The 17,914-nt window shown below is 34.9% G+C and overlaps 1 protein-coding gene across 1 annotated transcript in view; it reads right to left on the bottom strand.

Moving 5' to 3' along the window:
• The window catches only part of LOC145770434 (microfibril-associated glycoprotein 4-like), a 42,672-nt gene that overhangs the window by 12,017 nt on the left and 12,741 nt on the right, over positions 1-17,914 (bottom strand). The window contains exons 5-6 of the mRNA XM_082582080.1: positions 10,766-10,862; positions 9,439-9,506 (exon numbers count right to left, since the gene is read on the bottom strand). Of these exons, the coding sequence (XP_082438206.1) occupies positions 9,439-9,506; positions 10,766-10,862 (165 nt within the window). The remainder of the gene's footprint in view (positions 1-9,438; positions 9,507-10,765; positions 10,863-17,914) is intronic.

Genomic DNA, 17,914 nt, shown 5'->3' with positions numbered 1-17,914 from the left:
TTGAATAATTTATTTTGGTGTTTGATTGAAACCAGAATTCCTTTTGTGATCCATGGCTTGTTGTACAATCCAGACTTTTTCCTACTGAGTTTTTTTAATGGGAAATGAGAGTTGATTAGTGTTTGCAAAATAAGTTTCAATTTATTAGTGCTGTCGTTAATATTTTTATAGCTTGTGGTTAATTTTAGGTTTTCAAGTTGATCTGAAAGTTCACTCAAAAAAGCATCAATTTTATTTTCTTCAATTTTTCTTGTCAAATACGGACGTTTTTTCATTTTGCGTGGTACAGTTTTGATTAATAAAAATGTTGGTAAGTGATCAGATATATCATAAGTCAATACATTAGTTTGTGCACTTTCACTGTTATTAGTATAAATGTGATCAAGTAATGTTGACGAACTTTCGGTAATTCTGGTAGGCACATTAATCAAGTTTGAGCATCCCAAAGCAGTTACAGCTTGCAAATAAGAAGAAATTTTGAATTCTTTATTAGATTTGGCTAAATCAATGTTGAAATCACCCAAAACGAAGAAGTCACAACGTTCTTTTTGAATCATGTGTAAAGTATCACTGAATTTATCCAAGAAAACTTCATAATTTCTGTAAGATGGATGTCTGTATACAACGTCTATAATAATTTTTTTAGAATTGGTATGAGACAGCTCTATCCACATGTTTTCACAGTCTTCGATTATAAATTGTAGATCTTGTCTTTCAGAGTAAATGATTGAGTTATGAAGGTACATTCCAACGCCACCAGCAGTGGTTGGAGAATCAGCTTGTATGAATTTGTATTCAGCAATATTAACTAATGGATTTTCCATTTTTAATTTTGTTTCCGTTATGCACATTATATTAGGTTTAAAATCCAACTGAGTCATTAATTCTTCTAATTTAAATTTGTTTTTTATTAAGCTAACCATGTTGAAGTGAAATATTGAGAATTTTTTTTTTGATCCATGCTTTAGTTTTGTACGTATTTCAGCAACGTCTGCATACTCAGAGGTGGTGACGATGGTTTTCTTTGACGTGTTTTCAGTGGCAAAATTTGCAGGCGTAGTAAATGTGTTCTGGTCATGAGAATATGTTTTGTTACTAGAGAGGGAGTTTTTTGAGTAAGAATTTACGTAGTCAGCAGACATTGAACAACCAATGATATAGGATACAAAAGATAATGGAATGATTGTACTACAAAACAAATAAGTGAATAAACCACCAACACCTGCATTTATATCTTATAATCAATATAACAGAACTGAGAAATTACTTAGGCTATGGGTGACAAAAGAGACAATTTAATGCAAGAACTTGCAATTAATTAAGACTAAATAGAACGTACAGCAAATCAAGTCGAAGTGGTGTGAGAAAAAACTTAGAAACAAAATCACTATTAATACGTCATAATAAACAAGTTTAACAAGGAAGTTAAAACATCAGCCTTCTACCGTACGTACCAAGTTAGTGTTATTTAAGTAGAAATTTACAATAAAAAGTTAGTGGTGAACTACAAACTATTGGCCAACAAAAGAAAATTAAAGAAAAGGCAGAGTTGTAACATACAGTAGGGCGACAATGAAAAAGTCCAGATTTAATCCTTTAGAATATTGATTTGGTAGGTCATAAACAACCTTTTTCTGAGTCAATGGTTACAGCACCAAACCTGGACAGGGTTTTCTCTTGTTCTGGGTGAGAATGAAGGTTGACAACGGTTAGGTAAAATATAAAGACGTCCGAAAAGATTTCTTGTTACTTTTCTTCAAACTTCAATTAACTCTGAGCAATCCAAATCAGAAAATGCAACTAACAGAATGGCTGCCAAATTCACTGATAGCTTCTAGCTTGCCTAAATCAAGGTTTCTTTATAGTGACCTCTTTCTACGAGTTCATTTTCAATTTCGAAAGTTTTGCTACTGAAATGATCACAATTAAATACCTTTCTTATTTTGTCCGAATTTAGTTATTCTCCAGGTCTTAGTTTTTCTTGAGTCCAATTTATATATTTAGACCTGGAGAGCAAAATCTTTGCTGTTTACTTTATAAAAGCGCGGGAAAAACGATCATATCTAGAAATATCTCGTCATATCTATATATATATCTCATGTCATATCTATCTATCTCGTCATATCTAGAAAACAATAGCACAAATCACCGCATTAAACAAATTCTGGTACGGAAACTCTGGTACTGCAGTCCCAGTTTCGGCTAGTTTGTGCAGTATTGCGCATGCGCGAATTTCTCACAAGCGACGATTTTGGCTGGGAGAGGGACTGCGATTTTTGCAGTACCAGTGTTGCCATGTTGTAGTCTTAAAATTTCTCTTACGACAGAAACTGCTGGACTGTAAGCCAGTGGTATTACTATTGGCAACCCTGTCAGTCGAAGCTACTCAGGCAGCTAAATGTGTGTTCTCCCTCACTAACTTGCAGTTGCTTTTTGAGGAGCTGTTTAGAGTTAGACTAATGTAAATTAAGTATTTTTGTAGAGTTAGACCTAGACGTCAGTGTTTTAGACAATTATGATGTTGGACTAAGAACAGATGCTTACAGCATGGGCTACATTTATTTTCTTTAACATTTCTCAGTATTGATAGACCTATGCATAGCATTAACTGGTTACCTTTTCCTGTTTATTGGCATGTTCGTATACCGTATTGATGTTAGGTCTATATTGTAGCTTTCACAACCATTTTCATTCCAGACACGTTAATGATGAAAAATAAACTGAACTACCGGTATATGCCAACAGTGAATAGGCTATGAATCTTTAAACTGCATACCGTATGAAACATCAAATCCATAATGCCAAATCAAACCTTAATGGTATATATAAATTGCAGATTTGTGTTATTGAATTAGGTTGTGAATAAGTTAATTTGAAACTTTCCAATCTATAAAATGTGTAGTCCAACATGGATTTGTCAAACCATATATAAGTATTTTGGCAGAGACAAGTAATATTGGATATGAAAGTGAAAGTCAAGGGGAATATGAGGTGAGAAAAAATAAATGGTTCACCCAATTTAAATGTTAGTTTTAACAACCTTGCTTTCTGTTGCTTAACATTAACCCTTAGAAGGTTGGGCTCTGTGGAGTCTTGCTCAGTTTGGGGGGGGGCTGTCGATTCTTCTTCTGCTTTAGGAGTGATATCTCTGTTATTTTTTAAAGTGCGGTTTCAAAACTTGAGATTCACTTTGTAAAATTATTCACGCTGAGCACATTCGAAAATTAAAACTATATGAGTTTTAGAACTGTTCATATACGTTAAAATGTTGAGGTGACTTATGACGTTTGGGTTATTTGGTATTTTTTTGTAGAGTAACGAAAAACATGAATTGCAATGTTGTGATTAATTTTTTTTTACATAATCTCAATTTGAATCATTTGATTAACGAATCATTTGATTAACGAGGCCAAATTAATTACTTTCATCCAGCTGGTGAGAAACTTTTGATCAATAGAATATGAAATATTTCAGAGGATGTGCTGAGAAATGCCTTATATCTCTCAATTTATAACCTTTATTCGCTCAAAATTTCAGCTTAATAGAGGTGAATAAAAGTTAGGAAAAGTCAAGAAGTCTCATAGTCGCAGCCTCAGTGGTTTTAGAGATACAAATGTTGATACAAAAAAGTTGAGTTGACAGCCCCCCCCCAACCTTCAAAGGGTTAAGATTACAATGTTTTATAATGGTACTGTACCTGATAATAGCATACTGTACTGTAAAGGAAACTGCTCGTATTTATGCAAACAAGTACCGCAACTTTTGTGAAAAATTTTACCTAAAAATGAAATAAGACAATAGTATATTTTAAACTCATGTAGATGCGGGAATAAAAGAAGAGAGCTGAAGAAGATATCACGGTATTTGACATAAATAGTCAGAGGAAAAGCTGTTGGGAAAAATGTCTTAATCAGAGGAAAAATGTATTGATCAGGAGGATGAAAAGTTGTCTCATAGTACAAGTGGCATTTAGACACATATGTCCAATATGCGTCCAGCTAGTAAACTTTCTTTTTGCGTTAAGTAACAATAAGGCTTATAGCTCTTAATGTTTTATGACTACACCCAGACAGCAAAATCCACCATTTTTACATTGATTCAACGTTTGCAGATGTTGAATCAATGTAAAAATGGCAGATTTTGCTGTCAGGGTAGTTGCTTACTGCAAATCACAACAAAATCAATGTTCAAAGGCAATTTTTACTGCTAGTCCTACATTTTTATGGTAATAATATGTTCATTATTTAAATAAGTTATTTGATGATTTTATGCATTGCATTCACTCCTCAAATTGCTTTATATGAGGCCTGATGTCATCTGATTGTTTTTATCGTTCGGAATACTTTCAATTCTTTCAACGCTCATTGTATGTAAATTTGTAACAGTAGATAGCCTATTTAGGGAGCTTTTAAACCGACTGCATCCAAAGTGGCTCTCTGTGACTTTGTGCATTTGCATTTTGTGTATGATTTTGTTGTTTTGGATATGGACAGCTTTGTCTGAAGCAAATAAATAATAATAAAAATATGATATTTGAAATATATCTCATCCACTGTTTGCTTTTGAGTACCTTTAGCCTGTAAGTTAGTAGTTTGAACTCACTCTTCAAAATAATTGCTTTATATCAAAACAACCTTTTTCACAAAAAAATGCTGTAACTCAAAACAGTCAAAGAATTTTTGATGTCAACAAAACTTTTGAATGTATGTCATATAGAGGCAAACCAAACATGGTAACCTATAGGTGCAACAGGCCAAGTGCAACGTCGGTACGGTAGCCTGCCACTTGGCCTGCAAAATTTTTCATTTTTGTATCATTTCAACATCGCCAGACGTTGAAATCATGTACAAAAGGGAACTTTGCTGACTAGGTACAGGTTTTAATTGAGAAACATTTACAAAAGCCATTGGATTTGTTCAAAGAGCCCAATTAGCCTAATAGTTCGTAGGCCTATTTACATTGATTCAACGTCTGAATACGTTGAATCAACCAATTGGCCTATCGTTTTTCTTTGCATAGACTTCACGTCTGAACAAGTTGATTCAATGTAAAAAAAACTGATTTGCTGACTGGCGCAGCGCTTGTAAATGCAATTGTCATTTCGCCGATCAACTGCAACACCGATTTGCTCCAAAATTTCAAAGTGCGTTTCAATAGTTTGGCAACCTATTTTTTCATTACCATGGTAACAAGAGGAAAAGGAAAACTCCTCTCACTTTTTCAAAACGCTGGCAGCTAAAGTGTTAAGAAAAAACAATTTTTTTGTTTCAAAGTTCTAAAAATCCACATTTTTAACTGCCTTAAAATTTTTATTTTTTGTCCTGAAAACACCAGGAATGGCATTTTAGAGCATATAAAAGTGCAAAAATTTCTGGGGGGGCATGCCCCCAGACCCCCCTAGGAGGTTCGCGCCTTCGGCGCTCGTCCGTTCCTGTCACTTTATGACGTCACATTTAACATCACTATTTACAGCACCCCCATGGCCAAAAGTCACGAGCCGCCACTGATCCTCAGGCTTGCTTCACATCGTATTTTGATTATTACTAGGCCAGTAAACGATAAATAGCGGTTTGTTTGGGCTGTAATCAACGTTGTTTGTTCCAAATAGCGTATATACAACTCAGAAATGTGCCTGGTATTATTTCCAGTTTTGTCTATGTAATAAACAACACAGGCTTAAATCTATGGGGCTCAAAATTGCGAAAAAATACTTTTGCTGTATCTCAAAAATTAGAGCCAATTTGAAAAAACCAAGTGCATTTTCGGAATCAGGGGCCTCGAAATACCCTAAAATGACTCTCACATGTTGTGCCTTTTAAAAAAAATTTTTTGTTGGCCTGTGTAATAGGAGAATTTTGGTGCCGGTTGTTTTCCTTTGCCAAAATACCACAAAAAGCTCACGGCATAACTAACTTAAATGTTATCTGCAACCTAACCTCTTCATCGTAGTTTGTGCATACTGCAGTGAACCAAAGGAAAACCGCGACCTGACGGACAATATTGAGTACTTCGACGAGACAATTGCTCGTTTTTCCAACATAAAACAACTCACTCAGCTTGCTGGTGGTATGGGAGCAGACAATTCAAGTGGAATCATCTCAGAGTAGATCGGGTGTATAACATCAGACAGCCAGGTTGAACCAGCACCGCTATATGATCCTTCAAACACCGGGCATCAAATTACAACTGCCAGACACAGGGTAACTGTTACGAAAAACAGAGCAATTTTATCCAAGATTTTGGTGGTCTTAGATTTGTGGAAAATTTGAGCTGCCTTTAAGAGGCCAGGACAAGACATCTACTTCTTTAAAACCAGGTGTATTTCGTGGATTAGTTGACTTTGTTTCTGAATTTGATTCAGCTTTGAAAGTCCATATTAAATCAAACAGTTTACTTTGAAAGAATTTAAAAAACAACATAAAATGATATTTAGAATGCAATTTTTGAACTTTGCAGAAACAAATAAAAATGGAAAATCAAGACTTTTGAGTTTTTTTCAGTATTGATTGACGAAACAACAGATGTGTTTGTTAAATTTCGAGTTGTTATTGTTTTTTGTTATGAGAAAGAAGGCAAAGATGTTAAAAGATTTATTCTGGATTTCACAATCCAGAAAATTCGACTGCAACAACAACTGTCTTCAATTTTATTGATGGAACTTGAGCCACTATTAGGAAGTTCTCCATAAAATCTGATTGTCCAGGCTTACAATGAAGCAGCTGCATTGAGTGGATCAAATAGTGTACAAGTTAGGGTAAAGCAAGTTTACAGAAATACTCATTTTATCCACTGCAATGCCCATCAACACAACCTAATTTTGGAAAAAGCAGTTTCTCAGAATAAATAAGTTAAAGTTTTCATCAATAAGCTATCTGGGATTCCAGTCTTTTTTCAAAATCATCTCAACGAATGGCTGCTTTGAAACAGATGCCTGCTTGCTGGTCGAGGTGTTTCACGACTTCGCCTATAAGATGGAATTTCAAAGTGAGGACAGTAAATGCAGTACAAGAACTAAGAGGAAAAAAATAGAATGCTGTACTGAACTATTAGCAAGTCACTTATAGGAGACAGAATACGCAGCTGATGGTATCAATAGAATGCTTAATGATTCTGAATTTATGATTTGGTTAGATTTTTTTTCAAGATAATGCCACATGTTAAAACACTTTACAATCAGCTGCAATCACGAAGCATCACTGCACTGAAAGCTTCTGAATGCTTGCTTATGCAGTTGATGGTTCAGAAATGACTGGTTATGGAATGGAATCAACACAAAAAAGAAGATAGCATACAATCAAAAATGATTCCACTGCAGCAAACGAAGTATGCGATGTTATACTGTACTTCTCCAGTGTGAGGAACGGTTTCGTTTTCATTTGGAAGCAGGCGAACTTCTTGCATCAGATAGATTTAATCTGTATTCTATTGATTTTCCGGTCATCGTTTTCAACAATACAGTTTAACATCTTCCAATGTTGATCAAAAATAAACTCAAATCTGAACTAGCAATTCTTTTCAAAAGACAAGACCTCGGTAGTTAAAAACATCTGTCTGAATGTTTGCAAATGCCAACATTGTTAAACCTATCATCTGCATTTTGTGAGGTCACAAAGCTGGTAAAAATCTTAATTACAACACCCATGACTAGTTCAGAAAGTGAAAGTTGTTTCTCAACATTGAGGAGAAATAAGACATTTTTGAGGAGCACAATAATTAATGAAAGGTTGATTGCGTTAGCCATGATCTCAATTGAACAATTCATGATTGCTGGAGTTAAAGACTTTAAACAGTTGGTCATCAATGAATTTACAACAAGCAAGAATAGGCGGATGGATTTAATTTTAAATTAAAATAAAACTATCTTTTTACATTTACCCAGTTCAGCACAGGCTTATTAACTTCGTTTATCTCCAGCATGTTAAGCATTTGCACATTGCACAATTCTTCAGTCATAAGCAATTAATTTTGGTTATGATGACATTAACGAACATAAAAATTAAAAAACGAGAACGACTGCTTATAGGCAAGAAATGCGGGTGGCTTTATCGAATGTGCCTCTAGATAGTAAGGGACTCTGTGCAAGAAGTTAAGTCCAAATTTCACACTGACTTTTGAATAAAGGCATTTAATTACGCGCGCTATACTGTACATTGTACAACTCATTCTGTGTTATTTCACACAGTTATTTGAAATACAGAAACCTCATAAAATTGATCCAGTTTTGCCAGAGTGCCGCAAACTATTTATCTCTTTGATAGGGTGCCGCAAGGTCAAAAAGGTTGGGAACAACTGATTTAGAGTCTTAGAGCATGTTATTTACATTTGTTTGTTGAACGTTCCCTTTAATATATTACACATTTGTGAAACTCTTAAATGAGCGAAGTTTTATCTTAAACTTTTATCACAATTTAGAGCTGAAAATACGCTCAGAATGCACCAAATTAAATCTAATTTTTCAAAATTTTCTGGTGAAGGTCTCCCAGACCCCAATTGTTGTATTCGCCTTGGCAAGCACGCGATCGGGTTTCGCTCGTCCGCAGCACCCCCCATTTCTAAAACTCACCAGCCGCCACCGGTTATTATATAACAGTCAGGTTATGGCGTTATAAAAATCGATAGACAAAATTTCAAATAAATAATACCAAAGGACTTAAAATGTACTGTTGTATCATAAATCAGGGTAAATTTTAAAATTAAAATTACCCTGCCACCACTTATGTAGCGTATAATATGTTCTGGCCAAATTTTGCATTTGATATCGCTTGTTTGCATCATTTATTTATGGTTGCTTTGCTTCAAATAAACGTATGTATAGATTAAACAATAAATACTATTAATACTACAAAAAGTGCTTAGTGCCAAGCAAAAAGCCAAGCAGAGCGAATTAAATTAAATATAGTTATTAGTCTCTAAACCCTTGACAGCCTGTTTCACCCTAAAAGAAGGATCATCATAAGGTCCTTATTCAAATAGAGTTAAGTATAGGCTATGTACATTCATTTACTACAATCATACATACATTTGTACTTCGAGGTAGACAATCTTTTGAAATATATCAAAGTCATTTTGGTTTATTATTTTTATACCTTACATACTCAACTTGATATTTATAGTTTACGTGATCATATACAGGGTGGGCCAAAAGTAGGCTTACAGTTATAAAAAGTAGGGTTTGGGTCTAACAGTAGATTTATTGTTTTCATGTGGGTACTTTTAAATTTCAAGAATGCTCGTTATATCTTACACAGAAACTGTTTAACAGAAAAGAAACAGCAAAGAAACAGAAAACAGCATACAAAAAAAAGTTTAATAACTATAAGCCTACTTTTGGCCCACCCTGTATGTATGCTTGTGTAATTTTAAAACATCAAAACTTCAAGTAAAATTGAACAAAGTTTACTTAAGAAAAATAAAAAAATTAAATAAACAACAACTCACCTGCTGTTCCACTATAACTTCCGATGTTCAACCGATAGTTTGTGCTGGCGTCTCCAACGTGTATAGTGCTAAAAATGTGCAAATGAATTAGATCATAAAATAGCCTACAAACGATAAAAATATGCCACAATAGAAAGTCATTTGGATGGAGAGTTACAAGCATTAACTGCTTTGAAGTAATATAATTGATGTGTGGAAATTCAAATGTAGAAACACTTTTGGAGATCAATCAATCAATCAATCAATCAATCAAGCAATCAATCAATCAATCAATCAATCAATCAATCAATCAATCAATCAATCAATCAATCAATCAATCAATCAATGGTTTACTTGCCAGAAACAGGAACAGTACATGGTCGAAATGTGCAAGTTGTATAGCCTATACACTACATGGCGCAAAACCCATTGGATCGTATTGTTTTACAATGCTAACATCTTAACTTTAGTATGCTAACATTTTAGCAAAGCATATGCCACAGTACCGCAACCAGTAGCGAATCTAAAAAAAGTTCTTGGTCGGCAAAAAGCTCCAACGAAGAACCACTTTGTAATAAAAACATCAAAACGTAACAACTTGTTGTTTAAAAAGAAAACATCTTTGTTAGTGTTGAAACTTCTTACTGAAATTAAAGTTCAATTAAACACATTCTATGATACTGAAGTAAAAATTTGAATAACTTATCTTTGCAAAAGATTTAGATGACCTAAATGGTAATGAAAGGAAGTTATATACACAGAAGTTCAAACGAAGTGAGACATTGGACACAAGACACATCTAATTTTGAATGTAAAGTTTGCCATAAAAGCTATAGTTCATCTGCTTGTTGTTATTCACAATGATGTTACAACACTATGAACTTGAAATTTTGTTTGCTTTGTCTATAACCATGCTTTTCTAACCCCTTTTCTTTTTGTCAAGACTCAAAATTTACTTTTTGGTTTTTGAAACGTCATTTCCTCTGTTTCCACTGAAGTAGGTAAATATAAATGTTAACTTAATGTAGGTAAGTAAGCAAGGTTTTTACTTCGGAATAAAGAATAGGTCTCTTACATTTTTCAGTTTTATTTTTTATAGGCACATGATCAAACTGTTACCCATTAAACCACTGTTGGTTTAAGACACGGTTGGGGTGTGTCTTAAGCTGTCGAATTAAATTGTTGCAATGTGATTGAGTGAGCAAAGAAACGGTTTTGGGGTGGGCACGTAACAAAGTGCTCTCCTTGTATCCGTTACTGAATGCTACATTTCAAAAATGAATTGTATCCATCACAATAAAGATAGCGTACAAGTTTTATATCAATTGTCTTGTGAAAACATATCCACCTGTACTCAGCATACGCAGTGTTTCCTTCCCAGTCTTCAAAATCAATGCGAAGTTTATATGAAGCAGAACTAGTAATGGCATGGAGATTATCCAAACCTGACAAACACAAAACTCAAAACACGTGACAAATCAAATTATAAATCAAAGTATGGATAAATTCAATGGCTGCTCGACACCTGCACAAACCTCCAGACCGCGTCGTCGCCACTTTCCAAGGGTGGTAAATAGCAGAGCCCCTCGACCCCTGGAGTGGCGAAGAAGGTTTAAACGAAGAGAAGAGGAAAGTATAAATCATGAAATGTAACTGCAGATAGTGCTACACCGCTTCCATCTCAAGGTTTCATCCATGCAGTGCTGCCGGAAAAAGAGTTCTGTTTCCAATTTTAAAAAATTTGCAAATTGTTGAGGTTCGAGAGAAAAACAAATGAGAGTAAAAAAAATCTAACTTTCTGGATAAGGAAAAGGTAGACAACGCTTTTTTAATATAAAACGCTGCAACATTGAAGTGGTAAAACCAAACATACTTTTATTTTAAATATCATTTTGCAATTCGTGAAAAACAATCATTCAGTGTAGATAAAGACTGTTTTCTTGTCATAAAAATTGTAAAAGAACTTGTATTTAACGCTAGAACGGCCGAGGTGTCGAAATCGACACTTTTAGAAATTTAGTGCACTATTTTGGGCCATAATTGTTATCGCAAACTTTTCAAACTTTCAGTAGCTTCCCAGTTATGCTTACACTTTATAGTTCAGTATTATTTTTCTAAAATATCTTTTTATGTTATCTACAATGTGCGAATATACTTCCAACGGCCGAGGTGTCGAAATCGACACCTCGTACGAACTTAATTGTATTGAAAGATTTGTAAAGTATGAAAGATTTTCTGTGTGAAAAAAACTAATTCAATAGTTTTCACACTTGCTTATAGCGTTTCTCATGGGAATTGTCCAACGCTCGGCTGGATGTGTGTCATCGCTCGGCTTGATTTGAGGTCATCGTACTGAGTTTACAGATACCTTCCACAAATCTATCAGCGATTTGCAACAGATAAGTTTATTCATATTCGAAAGCCAGTTGAAGGACTTGTTGCTCATTGCATCAACAAGTACACTCCGGATTGGAGACTGCCAATCGATAAACAGTTATTTTCAATGAAAAACAGATGTCCTTTTATTGTGTTCATGCCAAACAAGCTAGACAAGTTTGGCATGAAATTCTGGGTGTTAGCCGAGGTTCATTCCAAATACGTATGCAACACCGTACCGTACTTATCGTGCCTCGGAGCTATTGAAAGAGAGCAATGAAATGGAAGGCTTCTCCCGAGGATATAGTGATGAGGATCACCACCAATTTACACAGACAAGGCGGGTACAACTTCACAAGAATTAACTTCTTTACTAGGGTGAATCTTGCTGGTTTGCTACAGGAAAGAAATATAACCATTGTAGGAACTGTTCGAGCTAACAGTAAAGGACTTTAAAGGAGATGACCAAGGGTGGAAGAGAAAGATTTTCCTGTAAATTCTTCTACAATTTAACGAACAGCTGCATGCTTGTAAACTATCAGTGCAAACAAAAGAAACATGCAAATGTCCTTTCCACTATGCATGACATCCCCAGTATCAATGCAACAAAGAAAAAGAAACCCTTTGTGATCTATCTTTATAGCAAGAACAATGTAGCAGTTAATGTGTTTGACCAAATGGCAAGAAAATACACCACATATGCAGCAAGCAAAAGATGGCCTCTTGCAGTTTGGACAAATATGCTAGATATTGCAGCTTTGAACTCTTGGGTTATTTTTAGAAAACGTTCCGGCAGCAACATCAGCCGACGTGATTTTATCCTCCAGATTGAGAGCTTGAGAACTGCTCATGTGCTGAAACGAAAGCCGACACTGTAGAGAGAAGAAGAGCAGGAACGACCATCTAGAGAACGCAGAAAATGTGCTGGACATTATTGCAAAAACAATACAGTTACCATTTTGCGGCCACGAATAGTGGGAAGTGTGATAATGGTGACTGGAAAGTCACAGAGTGCATAGGCTGCATTGCGTAAAGTGTTTGTTGGTTTGTTTGACTTTTTTTCCTCTGAATAAGAAAACTTTGTGCCATTTTTATGATAATTATGTCTTCGCTCTGTTGAATTTTTAGATCATCGTACACTACAGAGTCAAGATACAGATACAATCAAGCTTCGAACTGATCAAAACCGGGTAGCCCACGTCATAACTTTCGTCTAAAACCAAAATATAAACAGCGCAATAGGTGACAAAAGTAATAAGTGCTTCAGATAATTTTATCACTGTAAAATAAAACAAACTCTTTCTGTTAATTTTTTGGGAGAAATAAGGTTTTTGTGAAAAGTGTCGATTTCGACACTAGCGGCCGTTGGAGGTATACTTTTGTTTTGGCCGTTCTAGTGAGTTCTTACTAATTTTTTTTACACTTTTGCAATTCACCAAGACAGTTGATGAAATATTTTGACTACTTTTTGTTGTTTTTTAAATGCAGGGTTTGCTAATTTTGTGATTTCTGAAAAAGCATGTTTCAGTAAAGATGAGAATTTTTTGTTTAACAAAAAACTTTGTAAAAGAATTTTCATTCAAGGTTTTGGTAAAATCATTTTACACTTTTACAATTCACGAAGAAAGTAAACAAGATATCTTAATCATTTGTTTTTGTTTTAGTCAAGGATTTGAAATTTTTATTGAAATTCAAATTAATGGCGAATTCTCCATGAATACAAGACATACACTACATGCCTTAATCAAATTTAATAAACGCAAATACCATTTTTCAATAAAAATAATAAAAAAATTGTCAATATCAAATGGTAAAAAAAAAGATATAATAAAAATAATTAAAAATATATTAAAAAACCAAAAATACAACTAAAAATATAAATATATTAAAAATAACAAATAATTTACAAAACATTACATTTCTTGTAGAATCATAATTAGACTAATTATATAAATATATGTATATATAATTAAACTTTAATTAATGTTGATGTTATTAATTTAATGTTAATTGTTTAATTAAAACTTAAGCAATATTAATTTTTAAGCTTCTTTTTTAGCTGTCAGCCATCTGAGTTAGAAGCGGCAAGAAGTTTGATTTTTAATACAAACTGCTAAAGGTAATTACGGGGCCTTTTTAACTACTAGTTTTGTTTTAGACTATTGTAATTTTTTAATGTTGTTCCGTTGAGCAGCATAGCAAGCTACAGTAGCTGCATCAATTAGTTGCTGTTGGGATGTTGCGCTAGTTTGGCACTTCTAGCACTTTAGTAGCTGAATTGCAGGTCACTAACTCATAATATGCTGTATTCTAGATATGCTGGTAGTGAAGACAACACTAAAGTAAGCTTTTGTAAAAATATTTTATTCCAAAAGCAGACATTGTGTGTAACCAGGTTCATTGAGACAAAATCTAAAATCGGACGGACAGACTTGATGAGGGAAACTATAAAGTCAAGTATAGAAAAGTCTACCGAAGCTGCCTTCAATTTGTAAATGACACACAAACGTTTAGAGACATGATCAGTGTTGGGAAAAAAGAGGTTTGAGTGACCAGAAGAATGTTAGAAATCCATTGATTTTTTAAATTGTTGCGGTCACCCCTGGGATGATGTCTGCATATCGTTGCTCAACAAGGTCCAAGCATCTCCGTGGGGGGCTTTTAAAAATTATGAAATTTTGGAGAAAAATAACACTGCGTCACTAAAAAATATGGCATGTCGGTAACTGAGATACCAATATCCATTCTAGACGTAGTTTTGAGCGCTGATTCCGAATCTGAAATCGGTTTTGCTCTATAACGTCAGGTTGTTGAGTTATTTACAATTTTTATTTTTAAATTTTTGAAAATTGGGTCAATTTTGTTATAATGTTTCTTTTTTTGCCGCAGTCAAAAAAGTCTTTTTAAAATTCATGAAAGAGTCTGGAAATTTCTTTTAATCACTGCCAACCAAAAATTCAATTCAACATGAAAAATAATATGCCGTAATAAGGAGCCTAATTTTACAAATATTTGCATCAATTGACGGCTATATTTAAGCTTGTTGTTGATATGCAGCTTATACGAATGGTACTGCTAATTTGCATTCATCAAATGCTGGCATTTGCACAACAATCTAACCTCTTAGTGTAATTTATTAAGTTAAGAATCGATTTCGCTATAGTAATAGCATCTTCAGCTAGCACATGTAAAAAAAGAAGAAAATTTGAAAAATACGTAAAACGAACAAATAAAGCAAACTCCGATGTTATCAACACGCATAAAAATTATATTTTAAATAGATGGTTACATAATATTAAAATCAAAACCTGCAAGCTTATACGAACAAATTAAATGCAATCGCAAACACTTAACAAATATCACAATTAACAAACTTTTGTTAGCTTAAAAAGTCGCTTTTAGCATAAAGGCTACGTTATAAGACTAAGATATCAGTCATTTTTTGCAGAAAAAAGGTTCTCATTAAACATTTTAGAAATACTGTGGGCATCTTCTGTTCCTGCGATGGTCTTCATTGGTGTCTCTTTGAAGAGACCAACAAAAGTCAGCCATCATGGCAGGACTGACATTCCCCTGGTACCTTTCTTCTATGATTTTAATGTCTTGATGAAACCTCTCTCCATGTTCATCACTGACATCAGCATTGTTGGGTGGAAAAAAATCTAGGTGACTATGCAAAAAATGCATTTTCACCGACATCCGAGCCCCCATCGCTTCATATGACTTTAGCATTTTGTTGAGAATTTCTTTGTAATTGGTTGCTTTGTGCTTACCAAGAAAATTTTCAACTACCAAAATGAAACCGTCCCAGGCCGCAAGTTCTTGTGGAGTCAATTTGCTTTTAAAAATTTTATCTTTCAACAATTTTCTTATTTCTGGTCCAACAAGATTTCTTGCTTCAGGTTTGCTTCAGCTTTGCGTCAGATTTGTAAAAAAATATCTCGCAAATATATTTAAATCCATCACTTTGTTTATCCATGGCTTTCACAAAATTTTTGAACAAGCCAAGCTTTATGTGGAGTGGAGGAAGGAAAATTTTGTTCGCATCAACTAATGGCTGATGTTGCACATTGAAATTGCCTGGGTTGAAATTTGCACGGATGGGCCATTTTTCTGTACTATAATGCTGTTTATCTGCCCGGCTATTCCACAAACAAAGGAAACACATGTACTTAGTGTAACTCAGCTGCAAGCCAAGTAAGAGTCCAACAACTTTTAGGTTACCACATAATGTGCCATTTATGGTTTTCATAACTGATGCATGTTAGCAAATTCTTCATTGCTTCATATGTTTCTTTGGTCTTGGTACTGTAGGACACTGGAACTGACGGTTTTTCATTTCCATTGTGTAGTAGAACAGCTTTTAAACTAGTTTTATTGGAATCTATAAAAAGTCTCCATTCACTGGCTTCATATCTTTCATCCATGGAATGCATAAGGCCATTGATATCCGAACAGTAGCAAATGTCTTCTTCAAGACAAAAATAAGGAGCCAAGTCTGCACGCTTTTCTCGAAAAGATGTGATGCTGACGCCTTTTTGCAATAAATTCCATTGCTTCAGTCGTGACCCAAGTAACTCAGATTTTTCTTTTAACAAATTTAAATCTCTAACCAAATCTCCTTGTGATAAAATGTGTGGGATTTGGAAAGTTTCTTCAGTTGTGGATTCTTCAAATTCAGACGCACTACTTGTTCCCACATCAGTGCTTGTTTCGGATTCAGAATCAAATGAAGTTACTGTTGCTGGAGGTTCTGGAATAGGATATTCGTGGCTATGAGGAACAGGTTTGATTGCTGAAACGCAGTTGGGTATTTGATTTTGTTTTCTTAGAAAACCCAGCAATGTTTGTCATACAAAAATAGCAATCCATGAAACGATCTCTCTGTTCTCGCCAAACCATTGGGACACAAAATGGCATCTCCTTCTTTTTTCCATTCATCCATTGGGTTAGGGAAGTGTAGCAAGACGAGCAGCTTAAATGGGGAGCCCACGACTTATCTTCGTCTCCCAATTTAACACCGAAATAAAGTTTGTAAGCATGTTTCAGACCAGCAGTGATAGATTTTTGAAGGTCTTGAGGGGTAAACTTTTCACAAATGTAAACTTTTCCACGATTTTTTTTTCTTTCCACGATTTTTTTTTGTTTTGTTTGTGGTATCTTCAATCGATTTTTTCGTCATGTTTTTTTAATCAATAAAAGCAACTTTGCAGGCAATAAAGCGATTTAGAGGCACATTAGCAATTGCCGATATAATCAACTATAAGCCAATTTAGAGAAAATAAAAATTGTGAATAACTCAAAAACTTGACGTGATAGAGCAAAACCGATTTCAGATTCGGAATCAGCGCCCCAAACTACGTTTAGAATGGGTATTTTCATCTCAGTCACCGACATGCCATATTTTTTTGTGACGCAGTGTAATTTGCACCTGGACGGACCAAAACCGAAAAAAAAATTTGGACCTCAAAAGGTTAAAACAGACTTTTGAAGATTCAACGAAATCAAGCTGTCAAAAAGATGAAATTACCACGACTAACTGACCATTGCACACTTTATTCAAAAAGGAATTAAAACCTTTAACTTGATGAAAAACCAGCATCTGAAAGATTAAACACTTTTTATTTTATTGAGAGGCAAACTGAAATGAGGATGGGTTGGGTAAAAAGAATGCGATTGAGAAAATTTCAAAGCGGCTATGTAAAATTTTATACGATCGCGTCTGACAAAAACAAAAGACATAACACAAAAGCATAACACTCCTTTGTCATCTGACATTTCTACTCCTTCTAACCCTCCTCCTACGGTCAGAAGAAAGAAGAACCAGCCGAGACCCTCTCTTCAACCGCCCTCTCAGCCGTCCTCGGTGGTAGGGATGACTGATTGCAGCGGTGGGTCTCACTAGCACAGTACGGTCGCAGAACATCTTTGAAGAAGCTTAGACAGCCAAGGGCGTAACAACCCACCTTTAACCCGTCCCTCTCACTCATCTGAAACGGCCTGATGCCGGAAGGGTGATTGCAGCGGAAGATCTTTAACCGTCCCTCTCCGTTGTCCCACTCGCCCTGGGATGACAGGATTGCAGCGGCCCACTCCAAATGACTCTGGGGTCAGCGAAAGC

Source organism: Aplidium turbinatum, chromosome 5 (assembly GCF_918807975.1).
Source record: "Aplidium turbinatum chromosome 5, kaAplTurb1.1, whole genome shotgun sequence".
Lineage (NCBI taxonomy): Eukaryota > Metazoa > Chordata > Ascidiacea > Aplousobranchia > Polyclinidae > Aplidium > Aplidium turbinatum.
This window is presented reverse-complemented; position numbering and strand designations above follow the sequence as displayed.